General features: G+C 32.9%; 5 protein-coding genes across 7 annotated transcripts; 1 reads left to right on the top strand and 4 right to left on the bottom strand.

Moving 5' to 3' along the window:
* Window positions 1–194: 194 nt before the first annotated feature.
* On the bottom strand, window positions 195–665 carry DFL_005340 (uncharacterized protein; the record flags this gene model as incomplete). Its single annotated transcript, XM_067634586.1, has 1 exon — window positions 195–665. The coding sequence occupies one exon, from the start codon at window positions 663–665 to the stop codon at window positions 195–197; it is 471 nt and encodes a 156-aa protein (XP_067492639.1).
* Window positions 666–1,039: 374 nt separating this feature from the next.
* Window positions 1,040–1,517, bottom strand: DFL_005339 (uncharacterized protein; the record flags this gene model as incomplete). Its single annotated transcript, XM_067634584.1, has 2 exons — window positions 1,040–1,248; window positions 1,328–1,517. The coding sequence occupies 2 exons, from the start codon at window positions 1,515–1,517 to the stop codon at window positions 1,040–1,042; spliced, it is 399 nt and encodes a 132-aa protein (XP_067492638.1).
* Window positions 1,518–1,885: 368 nt separating this feature from the next.
* Window positions 1,886–3,492, top strand: DFL_005338 (uncharacterized protein; the record flags this gene model as incomplete). Its single annotated transcript, XM_067634583.1, has 4 exons — window positions 1,886–2,186; window positions 2,277–2,378; window positions 2,437–2,740; window positions 2,814–3,492. The coding sequence occupies 4 exons, from the start codon at window positions 1,886–1,888 to the stop codon at window positions 3,490–3,492; spliced, it is 1,386 nt and encodes a 461-aa protein (XP_067492637.1).
* A 77-nt stretch (window positions 3,493–3,569) lies between these two features.
* On the bottom strand, window positions 3,570–4,668 carry DFL_005337 (uncharacterized protein; the record flags this gene model as incomplete). Its single annotated transcript, XM_067634582.1, has 3 exons — window positions 3,570–3,678; window positions 3,738–4,013; window positions 4,076–4,668. 3 exons carry the CDS (start codon window positions 4,666–4,668, stop codon window positions 3,570–3,572), a joined length of 978 nt encoding a protein of 325 aa, XP_067492636.1.
* Window positions 4,669–19,107: 14,439 nt separating this feature from the next.
* Window positions 19,108–22,457, bottom strand: DFL_005336 (uncharacterized protein; the record flags this gene model as incomplete). Of its 3 annotated transcripts, none has more annotated exons than XM_067634580.1 (8): window positions 19,108–19,445; window positions 19,501–19,723; window positions 19,776–20,260; window positions 20,322–20,522; window positions 20,582–20,791; window positions 20,856–20,871; window positions 21,397–21,785; window positions 21,869–22,457. In XM_067634580.1, 8 exons carry the CDS (start codon window positions 22,455–22,457, stop codon window positions 19,108–19,110), a joined length of 2,451 nt encoding a protein of 816 aa, XP_067492634.1. The 3 variants fall into 3 exon arrangements, with proteins under 3 accessions (XP_067492634.1, XP_067492635.1, XP_067492633.1); XM_067634581.1 differs by having other exon boundaries at window positions 19,776–20,257; XM_067634579.1 differs by having other exon boundaries at window positions 19,501–19,720; window positions 19,776–20,257.
* Window positions 22,458–23,097: the final 640 nt, after the last annotated feature.

Raw genomic sequence — 23,097 nt, 5'->3', positions numbered from 1 at the left:
TTTAGACTTATATAATTATAGAATAAGTCACGGCCTGGGTAATATATTAATCGTTACATTCAACATTAATACGAAATACAGCAGCCTAGTAATCAGGCTTCTTGTGAAATACAGGCATTCTGGAGTAACTTGGCCTCGCACGCCAGCCTCCACGAAGTGGTCACACTATACAAAAGCAAGTTAATACGATGCTACTAGGTACATGAACGAACTTGGGTTGGAACGCGGCACGCCCGGAAGAATGGTTTTCCAGCATTTAAAGACCTCGATCGCGGTACATCTCTAAACCTTGGATGTTGAAAGTTTGGATCCTTTGCATTCGCCCAAAGAAGTTTTGGTCGAGGGTGGATACAGTAGTGGAGTTTCTTTGTTGTCCTGAGTTTTACTCTCCTTTCGAATGGAATGCCTTTGAATGATTTGATTTGGATGAAGCCTGATTCTTGGGAGTCGGAGGGGGTTGGGACTACCGGGGCTGGGGTGGAGTGTTCAAATTCGAGTTCACTCGAACAGTCGGCTTCGGTTTCAGTTTCACGGTCGCTGGTTTGGGTGAGCTCTGGGGTTTCTGGAGACTCGTAGACTGATGTTTCTTGAGAAAATTTCGTGACGTCTGTGAGATTTGGGAACGAGTCTTGTCCTGAGAACTTCTCATCGTTGGTATCTATCATTCATTTTGTCATTTATTAACTAGCGCGCCTTACAATTAAAACTCAAGGTCATATCCGACGAAGGTTTCTCATAATAAATCAACGTCCCCGTCACTAGTTGGCACGTAATTTCACACGTTGCAGCAGCTAGTACTTCGTGAATCAACGGGGATTGCAATCTTGAAGATAGAGCTTTGGAGGTAGATCCCGTTGGGTTCTTTGGGTCTCTTCGAGTATAAAGCTTAGTGCATTGCCGTGATATAGTGTACTGCACTGGCTACCGTACGTGCTGGTACTATCATCAGTTGATAGCTCAGGTGTGCCAAAGTGTTCGCTGTAGTTGTCTGAGCTGTTTTGCCGATTGTATTTGATTCTAGTGTAGATATTTCTGAGATCTAAGGGCAGGGACTGGCTACAGTTTCATGGTTCATGATTGAGTCAAGTCCCTGTGACCCGTGGTTGTGACGTTCCCGAGCAGAGAAATCGGTATTTGTTCCCAATTCTTGCGAAAACTCAGACACTGAGTTCTGTAAATCAAACTCTGGGATTAGTTGCAAACCACTATCAGACTCGTTATTGTTGATAATGTTATGATTCTCGATCGCTGGATTTGGAAGATAGTTAATTAGTATTTGAAATCCCAAAGCGAATGACTATAAAAACATTCCGGTGGAAAACCTTACCTATACCACATCCACCGCCTTCGAATTCATCGTCATGCCCACTACGGCGGCCACCGACACAAGTATCTGCTGTTCCGTCAAAATTTGGGCTTCGAACAGGTCTAGCAAATACCTCCTTCTCATCTGAAGAGACTGCACAGCAGCAGCAGAAAATGCGTTTTAAAGGTTTTAGGGCGCTCTTTGCTTTCATTTTCAAGTTGGTGGAGGGAAAAAAGGTTTATGGATACAAGAATGTGCAATAATCAAAGTTCTATTGGCAAGTACCTGTAGATCATAAAGTTATTATTTTGGAGTCCTTGGGGGTGGTTAGTACTTGACCTGAACATGTGAGGGCTCGTATTTATAGGTTAATTTGCAATACCGTAGCCTAATGGTGTGTTGGAGACGTTGGAATTCTAAATTAGGCATGATTATCGCAAATCATGGTTTAGGGTCGGAGATAAACTAAGTACGGTATTGTCTTCAAGCTCATTCCGAGTTTACGCCGACGTCCCTTTCCCACGTGTTCGACATCTTTAGATCTAACAATGAAGAGTCCTTCCAAACCAATTCTTAAAAATGGAATTCCAATTCATAGATAACACAAACATCGATGCCTCGGCGCGAAAGCAGATCCGAAGTTCGGTCATGCGTGGCCGCAACACAGGCAAAACACGGCCACGCAAGGAACCAATACGTCACTCAAAGCCACGAGTTTTAATACCAGGTGTTGCAAATATAAATCGTAAGGGGTTGGATGGGAATAGCGCGAGCCCAGAGGATACGGTTGGTAGGATGTTGAAGACGGTGGGGAATGAGTTTTCGGTGCTTAGGTATCCGAAGCCGTTAGAGCCGCATGTACAACGGGTTGTAAGACAGTGTAAGTCTATGAAAATAACCGGAGCTTTCTAAAGTTCCATATTACATTAGTATACGAGGCTAGGCTAATACTAGAGGAGGTCCTTCTCAGTCATGGAAATGACTAGTTCGATTATTTATCCGAAAGAGCTGTGTATAAACGTCCAAGAATCCCATGCCATTTGGTTTGAGTTCTTCCAGAGCGACGAGGCCTGTAGGTTGCAATTTTCACTGCATTTCACACCCGCAATTTATTAATTCGTTGAGAATAGTCTTTCACTGCCTGCTCGCAATGGCGCAAGCGCTCTCAGATTGGCGACAAGGAAGCCAGGGAGAATCTATAAAGGTCATAGGCTATCTCGAGAACACATACCGCTGCATTAATGAAAAGTTGAAGAAGGAGGGTACACCGGACGACGCTACAGTTGCTGTTGTGATGTCGATAACTATGCATAATAACCTTTTAAGTGCGCCTGGTGGGGCAGAAGTTCATCTTAATGCTTTACAGAAGATGGTTGAGCTGCGTGGTGGACTCTCATCGTTTCCTGCTATGTTGCTGCTTCACAAGATTTGTCGGTAAGAAAACCTCGGCGCTGGCTAGACCGGGGTATAGTAAACTTTGAGAACACATGCTGACATCTTGTGATAGGACGGATATTGAGTTTTCTCTACAGTCGGGCTCACTTCCTCGCTTTTATCGCGATGAGTTCCCATATACCACCATCCGCTCGTCTCCTTTATGGCTTGACACCACTTATGAAGCGTTTATAACAACCACAAACACCCAAATCTACAATCCAAATATTCAATCAGTATTTCGAGACATGCTATGTGCTTCAAGGTTTATCAACACTTTGAAGACCACGAAGCAGAAAATAGAGCCGCTGATGTTTCAAGAAATTTTGATATCAATGGGGTATAGATTGATGTACACATCCCCGTTGGATGGAGTTCGACCACTTGATGCAGCAGATGATGTCTGTCATTTGGCCTTGTTGGCGATGCTGACGACGATGTTGATTCGGAGTGGCCATACCAAATTGTCCTACCCGTTTCTTAGTCGGTTGTTTCATGATGCGATTATAAAGATTGCTGATGACCCAAAAATAGACGATAGATTTTTACTCTGGTTATTATTTATGGCGGGAATTTCCATCTTCGATGTTAGAGATGATACCTGGTTACTACTAAAGCTACAAGTCTCAATGTCGAGGATGAAGCTGGAAAGCTGGCAAAGTGTTCAAATTGTATTGAGAGGATACCCATGGACAGACTATTTCCATGATGAGCCAGGACTCAAGCTTTGGGGAATAACGTCCAAATCTTGAGCGATATATCAATAAGAACGGACCCTGCGACGATTGTGACAAAAAGAGAACGAAATATGACTGATCAATCGTGGGACTCAGATACAACCTGGTTGAATCGCATTCAACTTCTTCGTCAAACTGTCCCATACCCGCTGCTGGATCCGTCTCCCAGATTCATTCGTCATCCAGTCCGGGACATAGTGGCTATACTCTACCGTTAGAGGATAATCTTCTAAAGCTCGAAATTATGGAGATATACTTACTCTTTCACGACACATTCCGAACTAAACGTCCCATGCGACTCCTCACCGGCAAAAGCCCCCGCCAATAATGTTCGACTACCAGCTTCTGTACTTCGAGCGAGGAGTAGTCTTAGGAGGTTTAATTGCGCCCTTTGGATGAAAGTCCCGTTTCGACCTAATTCCGAATAGCAGAGACCAGGATTGACATAGTTTATGATGACACCGGTCTTGGATACTGGGTTTAGAGAGGCGAGTTTTCTAACGGCGTATAGCTGGAGGAGTTTGGATTCCTGATATCTGTGGGAGCTCTAAGCATTAGTCTTGATTTGTGACAGTTTTGGAGGATGTATCAACCATACCTATCACCCATCACAGCGTTCTCCTTGACGCTCATTGAATCCAAAATATCGCCTTCAACCTTTTCCAACCTTCCCGGCACTAGAAATGCCACAGAACTCCCGATAATCGTCAAATGCGTCTTCTCCCCTGTCTTCCTCGCCGTCTCCTTCAACTTTGGCAGCACCATAGCAGCCAAAAGAAACGTACTCGTAACATTAACTGTTAAAGTAGCCTCTAACCCTTCAGTAAGACTCCAAACCGCCAACGCCACACCCGCATTCTCAATAATGGCATCCAATCTATCCAATTGCTGAACTTTCTTCGCAAAGGCCTTTACGGAATTATAGGAAGATAGGTCAAGCTGCCATACTTCTGCGATTCCCTTTTTACCGGTTTCAGCTTCGATTTTGGATTTTGCAGCTTCACCGCTTTTGAGGGTGCGGACGGCGAGGATTACACGTGATGGAGAGAGGGATACTAAATGTTTTGCGGCTTCGAAACCGAGACCGGTATTTGAGCCGGTGACTATGAAGGTTTTGTTGGCGCCGAGGGTGGGAGTAGAGATTATGGGGAGTTTGGTGTATTGGTCTGAGACGAATCGGGAGAAGGACATTTTGGGCACGGATGAATTGAAGTATCAGTACACTAGGGGAATAAAAAGTATGGAAATTACAATTTCTGGAAAATACGTCTTGGAGATGTTTTGTAGTGAGTATATCTACGGGAACTGTAGCTATAGTTCTACTTCCACATTTTTATACAAAATTCCTGCGAACTTTGTCGGCCTGTTGAAATTGCCTTCCTCCATTTCCGAAAATGGATATCAATATCATTCAATTGCGTCATCGTTTTGATGGATTTAAATGTTCCGTAGTTTATGGATATAGGAGCTTACAAGTTTCATAAGGGCCAAGGAGGCTTGATAGACGCCAAGAATGGAAGATTCAGACGATATGACTGGTTAAAGATTGGTACCCCGATTCGGAATAGTCAAAGTTAGCTGATATGGCGCGAAATTTGGACCCCCCCGGCTCCAAAAATAAAAATTTCTCAAAATCTCAAAAATCAAATCGAAACAACAAAAACAACACTTTCGTAACTTCATAAAATTTTGGATTTTATAAATTTCACAACGTTTATAAGCTTCATAAATTTTGCAGATTCAAACAATGAGTAAATTCAGTTATATATATATATTTCAAACTACCGTAGAATATATAGATAATAATAAAAACTAAAAAAATAAAAGAAACGAACTTAATGTAGTCTTATAATTAAATACAATAAGCAGAAATGTTATCTACTATAACATTAGTAATAACAATAACACTAAAAGCAGAAACTCGAAAAATCTATTAAATTATAAATCTAATAAAGTCGAATAAATCCGCGTCATCTCGACGAATATAAAAAACGATAAAAAAAAAAAAGTTACTAATCCAAATAACAAAAAAATCTTAGATATAATAATCAAAAATATATATTTCATTTTTAAAAATATTACTTTTAATTAATTCGCTGACAAGATAATTTAAAGTCTTAAGACTATTCATTTATTTAACAACTCTACTTCTAAAATCGATAATAAAACATATTATATATTAGTAGATTAATTCAGCTTAAATAAAAAGCTAGAACGCGAGAATAAGACAGTCTTAATTATAACTAAATAAATATTAAAAAAAAAGATTAAGATTTAATTAAATTTAATATTTTTAAACTTTATAAATATTTACGTCCGTATTAATAACATAAATATCTTCTTTAATTCGAAGGGTTAAAGTTATATTTTTTTCGTTTGTGATAAATTAAATACCTATTAAAATATTTTTTAACTACTAGCAAATGATTTTGAGAATACGTTTAATAAATTTGCGTTTATTAGAATTTTTTTTAGTTTTAACTTAATTATAATAAGTTATTCTTTCGCGGAAACTATAAACCCTTTTATAAAAAGAAATAATAATATTAAGACGAACTCTAATAATAATAAACTATTGATTATTATTAAGAGACTGTTATAAACAAGATTCGATAATATTAAAGTTACAAATACTGATAATGATTTGATCGAAAATATAACTATTATTTATAATATAAGTAGTATTGTAAATAACTACTAAGTTGACAGCATTTCTACTATAGCTTATTTTAAAATCGAAAGTAATCATTACGGCATCATTATAAGTTATAAAAAAGTCAAAATAAATAGCGTAGATTACATAAATAGAATCGATTAAAGTCCAAGTAATAATATCTACAGGGAAAAAATTCATATTAAAGCTAAAAAAGAAATTAGAAATATAAAAGATTTTATTAATTATATTAATCTAAAGAATTATATTGATTTAAAAAATTATAAAGCTTTAGTTAACATAAGAAGCGAACAATAAAAAGAAAAAAAAATAAATAGCATAAAATAAAGAACAAGGTTTATATAAATAAGTAAAAGACTTCATAACATATTTATATTATTATTATTTTTTATATTTCTGTTACACCTGTCCCAGGTCTCCTTGGCGGGATTCCCAAAACAGCTTAGCACCTTGCTAATTTCTCAACTCTATTTATTCAGGTCTCTCAGTGTAGGAAATTATATATTCGGATGAATAAATAGAATTGTAGGTAGAATATGTAACATAGTCAGGTATGACTGTTCAATAGAAGTTTTCGTTGATAAGTTGACTGATGGGGTTTAAGAAGGAATTATGAACTATCATTAATTAAAGAGTATTATATATACAAAACCTTTTCTTATAAAGCATAGGTATCTTAATATAATTGAGTAAGTGTCTTAAGCGTTTTGAGCGACTCTTGGCAGTCGCCCGAGTCGCTCGCAGTCGCTCGCCAAGGTATGTCTGTTACAGAGGTGTGCGAAATTAAACATGTATTATAGTCAACATAGGAAATCAGGAAATGTTAGTAAAATCACAAGTACATAAAGTACTTAAATAAATAGCAAACGTAAGGTAGGAATTACAAATATATTTACAAACCAATTATAAAGGAATATTATGAGAAAGAAACTAATATTTAACACGCTAAGCTATTTCGCCTAGTTTGGTTAGGGCGTATAGCGAGGCTGTAATACTATTTTCCCTTTTTATTCCGAAAAATTCACAGGGGTGAATTTCGTGTGCGGGATTCTCCTGTGTATGTGCTGTAGGTCATAGGGTAGGCGTTATTCTATACGGGATTTTCCTTCGGGATAGTTTTTTGTAAAAAAAAGTTTTGTGGGGCAGATCTTCGTGAGCAAATATACAGAGATGGTTTTATTGTAAAGGGAGGAGACAGATTACATAATTAGTTTTTGGCTATAAAATAACAGGATTTCATTGATAATGTAGAGTTAAAACTTAAACTAGTAAACCTTTTTCTTAGGACATAGCTAAATAACATATATTTATTATAAGCAAAAATTAAGTTTCCAAATCTTTCAATAATCAAGGCGGCAGTTTACAGTTAAAATATCAAAAAGCAAAGTTTTTAAAACAATTTAAATTAGAAAAAATTAAAACAATAAAAGCTTACGATCGTTATACTCGGAGTAAATATTCTTACATTATATTAAAGAAAAATATTAAATATTTAATATATGTTAAATAAAAAAGAAGGAATTGTAATGCTATTTCTTGTAAATAATTAATATTCTTTCGTTTCTGAGGACGTTCTTAATTTTTTGTAGTTGCGAGAATTTCTGAAGTTCGAGATCGAAAGCTTAAGGAGTTAAAAAAAGCTTCCGTTCACTTTAAGAAGGCTTAGAAACGCGTCGAAGAAGATTAACAATTAATTATACAAAATTAACTCAGGCTTTCGGATTTATTAAAGGAGTTTTAGAAAGTTGTATTAAAGTTAAAGCGTTGTTAAAAAGAAGTTATCGTCGTTTTTAAGAAATATCGGAAGAATCTTATTTATAAAAATTAAAAATTATATAAGAAGGATATAACAAGGAATTTCGCGTTAGATTTTAGAAAAGAGATAAAAACGGTAACGAATATTATTAAAGAATTAATAAATTATTATCTTAAAAGTGATACGTAGAACTTAAATTCTAAGTAAATGAATAATAGTAAAAAGATTCTAAGTAAAGTTTTTACGGCGGGGATAGAACTATATAATTATTTCGTTAATTTTATTTAGGATTTTTTAGGTAGTTCTTTATTAGAGGAGTTTTTTTAAAATAGTATAGAATTTTTAGTGGAAGATTTCCTGAAGAATATTTAAAGGAATGTTTAAAGTAATCTTGCTTAGTTTTTTTTTATATTTATAACTCTTTTTTAAAATAAAATACTTTGTCGAGAGTTTTTTTTATTGTATACAAAATCTTTAACTTTTAAAATTATAATTTTATCTGAAGAGATTCGTTTATTATATGCTTTTTTATTAGCGTAGCCCGCTTAACGGAAAGTTCTAGAAAAACTACTCCTATATTAAAAGGTAAAGGAAGCGAAGTTAAATCAATTATACTAATAGTATATTAGGAGGTATATTTATAAGGAGGGATATAAATGAAGTAAGTCTTTTTTAAAAAAATTTCTGTTAATATTAAGATTGTTATAGTTAAAATTCCTTTTTTTAGTTTTTTTTAGATCGTCTACGTCTTTTTTTTGGTTTTATAGTAATTTGTTAGGCGAATATCCCAGTCTTTCTTAGATAGGACTAGATAAGTTTTGGGGAGATGTTTTTTTCTAGTTATTAGAAGTTATCTTTTAAGTTATAGGGTAGAGATTATTAAATAAAATATTTATTATTATTATTAAGTCTGGCGAGGATTTTATTGACGTTGTATTTAATATAGTCTTTGTATTTAATTTTTATGTCGTCCTGTTTTTCCTGTAGCTCCGGGGGGGTTGGTTCGAGAAGTAATATATAAAAAGTTTAATAAATTTTTAAAGGATTAAGTATATTCAGTTTGTATTAATGTTTTTTTAGTTTTTATTTAATTGCGTAGGAACTGTATTTCTGAAAATTGAGTTTTTTAGGGTGTTTTGTTTTTAGGTTTTGTATAAGTAGATATACTTTATCTTTTTTTTTTAATAATAGGGCCTCTAGATGATTTCGATTGTAGTAGTATGCTATTCGTTCTTGGGAAAATTGGAGGTTTTTTCTAAGGTTTTTATATAGTTTTCTTATTTTTTTTATGTGATCTTTAGCCTGTGGTACAACTTCTCTTAGTAAAAGAGGTGGTAGGAAGGCTTTTAGAGTCTATTTTTGTAGAACTTTATATGGTGATAGTTTTGTCGTAGAATGTTAGAAAATATTATATACGAATTTGGCGGAAGAGAGCAAAGGTATTCAATTATTTTGCGTATAATTTACGAAGCTTTAAAAATATATTTCTAATATTTGAATTAATTATTCAAAGGCTCTGTTAATTTGCAGATAAGCTTTAGTAACAATATTTAACTTAATGCCTGTTTAATTCATAACAAATTGCCAATATTTACTAGCGAACAGGGTATCTCAATCGCAAATATATTTCTGTTATATTCCATATTTGGAAAAGATATGCTATTAATAGATCTATTAAAATTTGATAACTCCCCATTTGTCTTTTCATGGGATAAAAATAGCAATCTTGGAAAATTTATAAGTGATTACCAAGATTTTATTATAAATAGTGTTTGTAAGTAAATCTCTGACTAATAGTATTTCTTAAACGAAATTATAAGTAATAACTTCAAATAGTGTGTAGGGGATGTTATATGGTTGCAGGATTTCATATAGTTTGTGTCGATTAAACTTATTTTAATAATATATATTACAGGTTTTAATATATTTTTTTATATATTTTTACATCCGAGGCTAGTAATATGTTTTAGTGATTAATTTTTGGGTGCGATCTATTCCTAGATGGTTATAGGCTAGAGAATCGTAATGTTTGAAGATTATCTCTTTTTGTATCTTTCTTAAAAAGATATAGAAAATATTGCGAAATAGAATGATTCTGTCTTAAAGTTTAAAGTATTATAATAGATTTTGGGGTTTTTTTAATAATCGTTTCGAGATGGCGTTGTATTAATAACTTTTTAATAACTGTAGTCTGAGGTCGTTTTTTATAGTGTATTCGATAAGATTAAGAGATTTGTTAATAATAATATATTTTCTTTAATTTTTTAGAATAATACTTTTATCAGATTCTATTCCTATTATTAGGTTAGGTTGTTGACTAATAATATCGGCGAGAGTATTCTCTTTTTCTTTAAAGTAAATAATTTTTATATTGTATTCGCAGAGGAGTTCTTACTAACAAACTTATTATTAACTTAATTCTTTAATAGTTAAAAAGTAAGTAAAGTTTTTATAGTTGGATAAGATTAAAAATAGTTTCTTAATTTGGAAGTAGACGTGTTACTTACGATAAACTTCTATAATAACCATTAGTTCTTTATTGTGAATAGCGTACTATAATTAAGTAACGTCAAATTTGTAAGATAAATAGGCAATAAGATACTACTCTTTATTGGGATATAATTATAAAAAATATACTTTTAAAGCAGTAATAGAAGCGTCTGTTTCGATTTTAGTAGATAACTTTAAGTTATAGATTTTGAGAATAGGTGCTGATATAAAAGATTTTTTAAAAATATTAAATATAGCTATCTTTTTAAGGGTTATTTCGAATTTAACTTATTTTTTTATAAGTTTCGTTAGAATAACTGATATAAAACTATATTTTCGAACGAAACGTCGATAGTAATTACAGAGTCCTAGAAATGACTGTACGTCTTTAACTTCTTCAAAAAGTGGCTAATCCTGAATGGCTTGTATCTTCTTTAAGTTTATTTTAATACTATTTAGAGTAATTATAGTTTTTAAGAATTTATATTTTGTAACAGCGAATTTAGACTTTTCTAGTACATATTGCAAGTCGTATTCTCGTAACGCAGCGAAAATTTGGTTGACGTGCTTCTTATATTCTTTTAGATTGCGGCTATAAATAAGAATATCGTTTAAATATACTACGCAAATAATATTAATATAATTACGTAGAATATGATTTATGAATGCTTGAAAAAATACTGATGCGTTGATTAATCTAAAAAATATAACTATATATTTAAATAGATTGTAACGATATCTAAAAGCGGTTTTTTATTCTTTTTTCGGGTTAATTCTTATATTATAATAAGTGTTGATAATGTCGAGTTTAGTAAAAATTCTGGCTTCTATGAGCCGGTCGAATAATTCGCTTATTAACAATAGGGGTCCAGTGTCCTTAATAGTGATAATATTAAGGCTTTGATAATTAATATAAATTCGAAGCTTTCTATTTGTTTTTAAAATAAAAAGAATAGAATATTTTACTGAAGAGTTCGAAGGTCAAATATATTTATTTTTTAGATTTTCTTCGATATATTCTTTAAGCGCGATAGTTTTTTCTTCTGTGTAGATATAAATAAATAGGGATTTTGGTTAAGTATTTTTTTTTAAAAGTATGTGGTGTATAAATTAATTGACTTTAGGTAGTGGGGCGTTTTTCTTAGGTAATTGAAAAATAATTTTGTTATCTAGAGTAATCTATAAAAGTAATTTTATATTGTTTGTTTAAATAAGGTCTTTTGCTTTGATTAGGATTTGTTGTATAGAGTTTGGTTTATTTTTTAATTGATTATTGAGTTCCTTAGTGGATATATGCTGGGTGAAATTAAGGTGTATTTCTTTTTTGAATTTGGGCGGAGTTTGAGGTGTAAGTGGTGATGAGAGAGATGTCTTTCTTTGTTTTATAATTTTGTAGGGGTATTGTAAGAAGTCTAAAATTCCTTTTGTTTAATTGATGTTGGGGTTATGTTTCTGTAACTATGGATATCCTAGTATTAAATTGTAGGTGGTATTGAAAATATTAAAAGTAATGGTTTCGAGGTGTTTGTTAATAAAAAGGTTAAAAGTAGTTTGTTTTATAATTGTTCTGAGGGTTTTATTATTAAATGTAGAAATGTTGATGTGGGTGGTTATTTTGAGGGTTGGTAAGTTGAGCCTTTTAATGAGTTATAAATTAATAAATGAATTTTTAGCGCTATTGTCTAACAGTGCGTGGACGGGTATTTTGTTGATGTGAACGGGTAAAATGAAATATTGCTTGGTAAGTTGAAAAAGGATAGGTTCTGATCTTGTTTTTATGATGTATAGGTTGGATTTTTTAGGTGGTGTTAGCTCTTAAAGCTTCTTTAGTTTAAATTTTCAAGATATTCTTTTGGAATGTTAATTTATTTATTCTAGTTACTCATTTCCGAAGGAAGTGGTGAAGGTGTTTTCTGAATATTGTATTTAAAGAATAGATTAGTCTTGTAGTTATTGTCCGAATATTCTCGTTAGTGGTATTTTTTGAAAGTTTCCTAGTTATAAGTGTAGTATCGGTATCCAGAACATATTTATCCGAAGGGTTAAATAATTTTATTTGTTTTTCTGGCTAAGTTAAAGCAGTGAAGATAACTTGTACATTATATCTATTTCTTTGCATATTCTGTGCAAAGATACAGTTCTTTATAGAATAAGGTATAAGCCGGTTTATTGTAGACGTTGCACCTCTATCGTCGATAAGGGAGAAATTTATAAATAATAAAATAATATTCAGTATTTTAATAACATCTGTAATTTTAAAAATAAGCTCGGTAATTAATATAATAATCGATATTGTTGAGGAGATATTTATCTTAATATTTTTTTATCTAAATTTATGTTTTAAAAATAGGTTTTTCTGAGTATTTCACACATTAAGAATCTCAAGCTTTATTATACTATTTAATTTCTAAAGTTGTAGCGTGACCAGTGTATGCGTACTAGTCGTTATAACATAAGATATATAAATAGAGTTTATCTAAGTAGAGAGAATATTCCGCTATTTATTGTCTTTAATAAAAGTGGCATAGTATTCAGTTTTTTCAAATTCTTTTTATAATAAAAAATTTATCTAATTTTTTAAAATAATTAGTAAAGTCTTGATTATTAATTATTATATAATATTATTTCTAATAATCGACATAGAGTTCTCCATAAAAATCTATATTAGCATAATAAAAAGCCTTTTAATGTAAAATAAAATCGAACTATTTTTTATCTCAAACGAGATTATATCTTATATATTCAAAAGTAAATATATAATAGTAGTTAAGATATTTAATATCCTTATATTTGCTTTTTTTATTATACATTTCCTTCTAGATAGAGGTTAGTTAGCGATAATTAATGCAATAAACTTATCCCTTTTAAAGTAAAAAGATTTCTAAGAGTACTTCCGCTATAAGAGATAAAAAGAAATAACTATCGTCATTCTAATCAAAAGTAAGTAGAGAAATAATAAGTTCTGAGTTAGGAAATTATTCGTATACTTTAGAAAAGTTAAAAAAGATAAAAGCTGTTTACCGAGTCTAGTCATCTAGCTCTTTAAGGGGAGGAATAATATATAAAGATTAATAAATCGTAACTCTTAAATAAACTTTAACATTCTATAATTCTAAGTCAGATTATACGAAATATATATACTAATATTCTTTATTTTAATATATTTAGAATAGTTTTCCGTTAAGTCAGCGTTTATAAGAGACATATTACCCTTTAGCTAAGTTTTACTAAAGCCAGTAGTATTCTTAAATAATAAAGAAATAAGAGATGTTAGAAAAATCAATAACAATCTTTTCCTCGATATTCTCTTTAGTAATAAATTCAGGAGTATTTACCTAATTACTCGAGAAGGTTTAAAATATAATTTTATAAAATATCTCAAAGAGTTGTTTCTAGATTTTCTCAAACAACTCTTTTAAAAAGGATTGTTATATTATTTTAAAATCGATTATTTTTTTAAGCGCTAGTAGATTTTTCGAAATTTAAGTTATATAACAGAAATTTTGGTATTATTATATATTATTTTATTAGTTTTTGAAGTAATTTTTAGAAAAATGTTCTGATTTATTATAAGTTTAGTATAATAAAGTGTTGGATTTTGGTCCCTTAGATCCCTTATTATGTGAATATTTATATTATGTCGTATTAAAATCTATTAGAGTAGAACTAAAAGTTTTGTTTAAGTATATTTGTTTATCGTTCCTTTTCTTCCATTATCTTATGTTGTTATTATTAAATCTTTTTTGGAATTTTCCTTTTTCGTAGTTATTATTTTTACAGGTATTAGTTAAGTAATTTACTCGAATTTTAAAATTAATATCATTAATTTTAATAACGTATTGTTATATTTTTATGCGATTTATTAGAAAGAGTTCTTTATCCTTACATTCTTTTTCTTAGATAAAGATATATTATTAGAATTTAGTTTTTAGTCCCTCGCGGGCTCAGTAATAGAGATTATCTTCGTCTTATTTAGTAAGAACGGTAAACTTGTTAAATTCTTAAAAATAAACTCGGACAAAGTTAATTTATTTAAAAGTTTTAATTTACCTTCTAGCCTTTGAAACTTTGTCATCTTCACCATACTATTATTAAAGAAAGGTAATAAAAACAGTATAATTAATTATTACTTTAATAATATCGACATCCTATTTCTCAGGTTTTTTATTAGAAAAGTAGTTTTAATAGATAATATATATTTAAAAAATAATTCTTTCAAAGTACATTCCTATAAAAAGGATCTTAGTTCTGTTATCCAGAAAACGTCCTGCTTAAAACGTGAAGTAGATATCAAGCTACTAAAGAAAGTAATTAAGTTTTCTAAGCGTACTATTAAACTTGATAAGGTCGTTAATTTTTAATACCTTGTTAAGTTCTTTTTCGCCACTCTTTATTACTTTGTTGAGTTTTTCGAATTGTTTTTGGGCGTCTAAAATAATCTTATTCTTTTCTTGTCTAAGAATTTGAATTTCTTAGAGAAAGGATTCAAGAAAAAAAGATAAATTTTACAAACTACTCTCTCTATTATTTTCGAAGTTAATAGTTATCTTAAATATCCTTTTTATACTGGTTAATATATCTCGGCTAAGTTTTCTAATATATTATATGCGCTTATTTATTAATAAAATTTTTGAGGCTACCTACATTCTAAGGTTAAATATAATGATTTTATTAAAAGTTCCTTATTTTTTTTACGTCCTTACTAAGTCTATTTTAAAAGATATGGTTAATTTTAGTAAAAAGGTTGGCCTTACTTTTATAACGACTATTTCGGTTTATGTTGATCATTTTTTAGTAAGTATTAAGTAATTAATTTCTTCGATTACTTGTCTTCTAAGTATTGTTTCGTGCAATTACGTTTCTTCGATATCTTCGTAGTTCGAACTAGAGAAGGTTTCTGATATACATATACTTTTAAACAGTGAAAGTTAGATCGGTTAAAATATTACATTTGTCTTAGGTCTTCTTGGTAGGATTTCTAAAATAGCTTAGTACCTTATTAATTTCTTAACTCTATTTATTTAGGTCTCTCAGTGTAGGAAATTATATATTCGGATAAATGAATAGAATTGTGGGTAGAATATGTAATATAATCAGGTATGACTGTTTAATAGAAGTTTCCGTTGATAAGTTGACTAATAGGGTTTAAGAAGAAATTATGAATTATTATCGATTAAAGAGTATTATATACACGAAACTTCTTCTTATAAAGCATAGGTATTTTAATATAATCGAGTGAGCGTCTTGAATGCTTTGAGTAACTCTTGGTAGTTGCCCGAGTCGCTCGTAGTCGCTCGCCAAAGTATGTCTGTTATAGGGGTGTGCGAAATTAAACATGTGTTGTGGTCAACACAGGAAGTCAGGAAATGTTAGTAAAATCACAGGTACATGAAGTATTTAAATAAATAGCAAACGTAAGGTAGGAATTGCAAACATATTTGCAAATCAGTCATGAGGGAATATTATGAGAAAGAAACCAATGTTTGACACGCCAAGCCATTTCGCCTAGTTTGGTTAGGGCGTATGGCGAGGCCGTGACAATTTCGGTATGAAGCTAGCATTATTTTATTATGTTTTTATAGTTAGAATATGTTGTATAAAATTATAAATTCGCAGTTTTGTATATAAAATTATATATATAAAAGAAATACTCGTTCGAAATAACATAACAAGAGTCCCTAATAATAAAACTTCTGTACCACGTAAAAATATTACAGAATAAAAGATTCGTATGTCATTATAAGATATCGTACATACTTTTAAACAAATTATTCACAAAGAAAAATATACTTGTAATTTAAAACGGGACAGTTACAAACATAATATGAAAATCATACGTAAATACTATAACATTATATGACTTATACTAATTCTCTAAAACATTTTCCGAAGCTACGATTACTTAAATAACTCTAAAGTCTTTAAGATTAAGTCTCCCAGAATCTTAATTTCCTAGAACGAAACGATTAGCTTAACCCTTAATATAATATATAAAGTATATAAGGTACCCTATAATCGCCAAATAAATTATTTTAAGTAACCAAAATATAAAACCGCCAGTAATAAGTTTATAATACTCAAATATATATTATAAACTCATAACATATTCTCTATAAAAATATTGTTTTTATTACAGAATATACTATAAAAACTTGAAAAATTAGCTTTATAAAATTTTATACTTATAGATTTACATACACTTTTCGCCTTCGACGATATCTTAAACAAAATATTGCTATTCTCAGAAAAAAAAAAAGTTATACTTTCTTATTTCTTTTACAGTTATCAAAACCTAATCTATCGTTTTAATTATCAAAAAAGAATAGCTGCGAAAATCGTCGACTTAGAAGTCGATAGTAACACAATTGCTTCATTAACAATAAACAAAAACCATTTATTTTTTCGCTAGGAAATAAGATTTTTGTTATCGTTAAGATAAAGCCCGAATATTATTTCAGATATCGTAGGTCCTAATTTATTTAGTAATAATACTAAACATATAAGAAAAACTATCGCAGAAAATCGCAGAGGTAAGAGTTATAAAATTATAGTAAAAAAACTTTTAGAGTCATTCTATAGTATTAATACTAATTATTTAACAAAGCTCGATAAATCCGCTATTCTACCCTCTTTCGCAGTCTATTAACGGTAGATCTTTTATATTTTTTTAGATATTGACGAGGAACTTGTACTTTTTAAAACTGGAGACTCTAATTCAATTAATCACAGTTTTATACTTCTATTTCGGTAGGATTTTTTCATAAATTTAATAAACTTTTAGTTGCGAAAGAACTTCCGCGATATAGTTATCTAAAAAAAGTAGGGTTTCTAGAAAATAAAAGAATTAATCGATTAAATAAATAATATTTATATTAAGTCTCCTATATTATTTAGTATTTTTAAAAAAATAAATCTAATTTCGTCTCACATCCAAGTTCTAGAAGAGAATATAACTAAAAAAGATTTAATAAAAGTTTTAAAATTATATAAGACTAAAGATATTCTCTTCGTTATTATTATTCTAGTTGTTCGAGTTAAAAGTCTTAAACCTACTCAAATAAAACCTAAAGCAACTACTACTACTATTATTATTAAACTTCGATTAGTACCTACGAATAAAAAAGTCTCTTTAAAGAAAGATATTTAGCTTAACTTAGAATTAATAATTTTTAAATTTTTTATTTGCTTATCTCTTCGAGAAGTAAGTGTTAAGATTACGTTAGTTATTAATATTATAGATTTAAGTTTGAATAAAGAATCTACCTACATTCCTTTTAAAAAAGAAATTAATATTAAAAAACTCTAAGCTATACTTATAGAATATTATAATGATAACCCACCGCTAAAAATAAAACTATTATTGCAACTTCAAGAAATCTTCTTTATTAAAAAGTATAAAAGAATATTGGGAAGTATTATAACCAACGCTAGTATTTATAACTAAGTTCTTACAAATACTAAAGAAATTAAAGAAATTATTTTAAAAAATGATAATACTAAAAAAGAAAATAATTCTAATAAAACTATACGCAAATTTATTTACTTTTATAAGCCAATTAATCTCCACTATTTATAGGTAGTTACTTAATAGAATTCCGATAAATTTTTAACCCTTATTCCCTCTTTCTACTTTTAAATTCTATTTACTTATATTATTTATTTATTTATTCCTATATTATATAATCGCGTATTTTATAATTTGCTTATAATATTATACGTTTTTCTATCTCTATTTCGTTTTAAAGACCAGACCTTCTTTCCTTGTTATAAGCGATTTACTCGTGTAAATCTTCAGAAAAACGAATATCCTTAAAAAATCCATATCTTTGCTTATATTTTTTTAAATATTTTTATAAAAATAAATAAGTTATCATATAAATATTATCTTGTGTATTTGTGTTCTCGATAATACCCGAAAGACTGTTTTAGACGAAGATATTATAACAAAATACCTTAATTTTTAAAGTAAGATATCGTTCGTGATTTTAACTTTATACTTTATCTTATAATCACTGTAAAAGCTACTTATTCAGCTTTTTTAAATAATTAGGGATATTTGAACTTCTTTATAAATAAACCAGCTTTTTAATAGAAAAATAAGGTTTATTTTGTTAGCTTTTAATAATATAAGCGTTCTAGGCTTTTTAAATTTCTCGAAATGCCTTTTATATAATAAATATATAGACGTACTAAAGAGCGCGTATATTTTATCAATTCTTTTTTCTAAACCAACTCTTCTGATAATATCTTTCAAAAAAGTTAATCCATTAACCTAATTAACATCAGGAAAAAAACACATTTCCATCCTGCTCCATCCTGCCCATCCTAAGGCAAGATGGGCAAGATGGGCAGGATGGAAACCTGCCTTCCGGGTGGAGCCCTTCCATCCTAAGAAGCCCTTTCCATCCTAAGGAGCCCGTTCCATCCTAAGAAGGGCTTGCATCGGATGGAGTGGTTTCCATCCTAAGGAACAGTTTACATCCTAAGGAACGGTTTCCATCTCAAAAATAATCTCCATCGGACGCGTCTTGTTCGGATCTACGGAGGCACTGTATACGACCATCTGAGATAATAAAAATACGGTTGAAAAAATCACAATAAACATTAAACTTTTCAGTCGGATATCTCATAAGAACCAGACTGCACGTTTCGTGACGGGAAAGATATATACAGGGCCATAACATCATTAAATAAACAAGAAATCAATGATTTAGTTAAGGGTATCAAGTTCAGAATGAAAGGAAAGGGGGGAAGATGCATCGGCCTCTTGGGGGTCTTCAGTGGCACCCTCTGGATCTGTACGGGCCTCTCGTAAGTTGTCGGCACCTTTCACCGATTTAATATTTTTTTCAATTTGTAAAACTAAAGCATCCTCCATATCTAATGATTCTTGGGTATCCTCTGGAATGCTAACGACGTGGTGCTTGTCTTTGAAGACCCCGAACGCGTCTAGTTTCTGCTTGATCGGTACCAACAGCATCGATATGATATTGGTTTGATATAATTCTCGACGAGTTCTCCAGAATTCTAAATAGATCATGTATTGGTCTGGAGTGGCCCTGCGTTAGCCTCGTATCTCCATGAATAGGTGGATTCTACTTACGTTGTCCATTTAAAGATTTCAAAGTACAACTTGAATCGACAGTACCGGTTTCGAGTCTTTTTAAAGCCCCCCACAGAACTGTAGCGACCCAGGAGATAGTGATACCATTTACTTCTCGATATAGCGTCGGATTTTTGACCCAATGACCATTAGAAGTATTACAGAAATATCGAATCAGTACTTGGGGTATAACTGGAGAAGAGAACAGTGGCGGACTCGGCTTCTGCTGAGGTTAGTACAGAACCGCTGCGGCCTTGAATGTTTGGCTGACTTACATCCCAGAAATCCTTCTTAGAAAGAAACCTGTTTTTTTCCAGAAGATATTTGACTCGTTCTGCTCGAGCCGGTATAGAGAAGGGGAGGACATATTCGGACTCGATAATCTTCCGAGCAGCGTCTGCTACATGACCTCGAAAACTTGAAAGAAACTGTTCAATTTGTACTTGAACTGACTTTAGAAAAGGGGCCGAAGCAAGACCACGAGAGGCAAATATCTGCTCCCAGACATCCCGAACCTCTCCAGTGTCCGGGAATGGATTTTTTGTAATGCAATAGACATGGAGATCTATGCAAACAAGATTAAAATATTCGGTATATGTCGGTGGAATGTTCGTCGCCTTAGTTCGGTTTTTACGGGAACGACTCACGACCGAGGCTGTCTCGAGCAGTTCCGTACAACCCGATTGAGAAATGGATTGAGATGGTGTAATACTGGAGACCTCAGATGCTGCTCGGGTGGCTGTTGTCAGGTTTGAATCTGCTTATATCAGTTCAGTACGGGCCCATATGAAAATAAAAGAATTATTTAAATATTAACTTACTTGACCTTTCCAACAAACGACGTCCCGTCTTTTTCTCTAATTGATGTTGTTGAAATGTCGGAATTGTGGGTGACTCTATTAAAGTCTCTTGTGGTTTTGCTGGTTCTGCTGGTTTTGCTATAGGCTCTGTGTCTGCCTCTACCTGGCTTGCTGGTTCTGCTGGAGGCTCCGTATCCGCCTCTGCCGGATTGTTCAAAATAGCTTTGAAAAAAATTAGTTCCTATATAAAAGGTGAACAGAGAATGAAGACGGATCAGTACTCCGCTGGTCCCGGTCAGTGACAGGAACGGGCTGTTGTGTTTTAAGAAGCAATCGTATTAAATCCTCCCGAGATAAGTCTGAAAACTTCTCTGTTTCTACTGTAGAGGATGTGTCGACTTCCGAGGTTTCTGTACGGGTTGCTGGTAGTGCTGCTGGTGCTGGTTCCCGATGTGTCGCTTTTGCCCGGGCCTTGATTTGTTTTTTAGTGACTTTGGCACTTTTAGTCTGTGGCTTCCTAGGCATGACAGAGGCTTGTTCAGGTACTATACGTACTGGCTAATGATAGAGACTAAATTTTGAAGATTTGATAAAATGATAAAGATGTCTCGGTTCGATGTCGACGTGCAGTGGAACTTTACGAATATCCTGATGATTGTTTAGGGAGAAATGGAAAAAGGGGCTAGATATCTTAATTTGATATGTGAAATGTGATATGTGATATCTTTTTTGAGTAGGATGCCAAAGCGCTGTGCAGATCCCAATCGGGTAATAATGTTCTCACCACCAAACTATCATCGCGAGCTTAGTATTCCACAAAAACACCACATATGGAAATGTTGATTGATCGAACTGCTAACCAGCGCAGTTCTGAAGTTCTTCCTAGCTGGGCCATGTAGGCCTCGAGCAGTTTTCATTCCAAATATATAAAATACATATATAGGGTCTAAAAATAACCCAATCTTTCAATACAATACAATCAAATAAAATCTGGGGCATCAAGCCAGGGTCGACGCGCTGGGGGTGGTGAATCAGCTCCACCAGCTCTATGAAGGACCACAACCAAATATGCGGCCTTCAAATCTTGACAACGAACCAACCAAGTCAAAACATCTGCATTGGTACGCAAATGCATACCAGCAGGAACTACATTGGTCCCTCCACCAACTGTTGTGGCCGTTGCCACAGGTTCATTTTCTGGTAGATTATATTCTACCGTTCTATCCTCCGTGAACCCCCAGACCGACCTTGGCTCTTCACCGACCTGAAGGAGATCGTTGAAGAGTGATTTCAAACTAGCCAAAGTTGGCTGTTTGAGCAAACCAGTGAACTTAGCGACGTCTGCCGTATTATATCGGAAATCTGCTAAAGCAGTTGGCGGATTTCCGGCAACCAAAACACCAAGATTGGTATCTGGTTCGACTAACCAGCCCAGTACCAACCTCGGAGGGTTGCAAACAGTTCGGACCCGTTTCTTAGCCCGGTCTATAAACAAATTATATTAGTTTTGGATTTTGAAAAAAACCTAAGTAGGCAGGAAGGCCTGAACGGATCTCTGGGAGGCTTACCAAGTTCTTCCTGGTTTGGTTCCAGGTTAACTGAGAGTTCCAACTCTCTCTTCCTTGCCCTTTTAGGGACTTTTTGACCCAGATAAAGCTGATCAAGCGCTTTAACCGCTGCGTCAGGGTCCGCATCGGCACTATTAGTGATGGCATCCTCAATAGGAGCCCTAGCCTTTAAAATCTTGGCTTTTTCTTTCGACTTTAGCTTTTTGCCGAAAGCGGTTACCATCTCGTCAATGGCGCGAATCTTCGTCTCGCGGGCTCGTACAGCCGCTTTATAGTCATCGTCGTTATCTGGGTCAATGGTGGCGGGAAGGGGGTCATTAAGCTCTTTTGTAATATGAGCAAAATAAGGAAGAAGACGAACTTTTTCAAGAATCGCCGGCCAAACAGTTCCAGTACCAGCCTCAGTTTTTGTGAAGACAGGCGGTGTCTGACTCCTGAGGATCTGTTCGACGTCTTTGCGTAACGCCAGCCATACTGGGTTAAAGCTGGCCCCAGATATTGAAAGTTCGGTTCGAATTTGATCAACTGTCCATGGTTGCGAGGAGGCCTTGAACTTGACCGTGCGGGAACCATAATCTCCGTCTGCCATCTTATATAATCAGGTGGGGGGGGCTTTAATTTTGAGGTCTTGGTTTAAAATCTAGGTGATTTTGCAGGTTACGATATAGTTTTGGTGCGGAGATGTATGATTTCGGAAGAGAGATTTGTGAGGCTAACAGAATAAGTTTTGGTATTTTAAAAAAAAAGCTTCAGTTTATCATACATGATTAAAAAAAATCAGAATATTGTTAACTATGCATGTATATATTGTATATTGCTTCAGGGGTACAGCCGCGGGCTGCTGGAGCTATATACTGTGGAACATGGAAATGATAGCTTATGTTGAATCCTCAGGTTTTGGGAGGAGCTTATACAGCGCTGTAGAAGCTCCCATGCTGCTTCCCGCCCGACAGAACGATCTCATGTAGTATTCCTTAGCTTTATGCTTCTAATTAAATTAAAAAATCTGAATTCTGTTAGTTATGCATGCACACCCTGTATATTGCTTCAGGGGTACAGCCACGGGCTGCTGGAGCTATATACTGTGGAACATGGAAATGATAGCTTATGTTGAATCCTCAGGTTTTGGGAGGAGCTTATACAGCGCTGTAGAAGCTCCCATGCTGCTTCCCGCCCGACGGAACGATCTCACGTAGTATCCCTTACCTTTATACTTCTAATTAAAAACT

Source organism: Arthrobotrys flagrans, assembly GCF_004000055.1.
Source record: "Arthrobotrys flagrans strain CBS H-5679 chromosome Unknown unitig_0, whole genome shotgun sequence".
Taxonomy (NCBI): Eukaryota; Fungi; Ascomycota; class Orbiliomycetes; order Orbiliales; family Orbiliaceae; genus Arthrobotrys; species Arthrobotrys flagrans.
The sequence above is the reverse complement of the archived record's forward strand: the minus strand, read 5'-3'. Positions and strand labels throughout refer to the sequence as shown.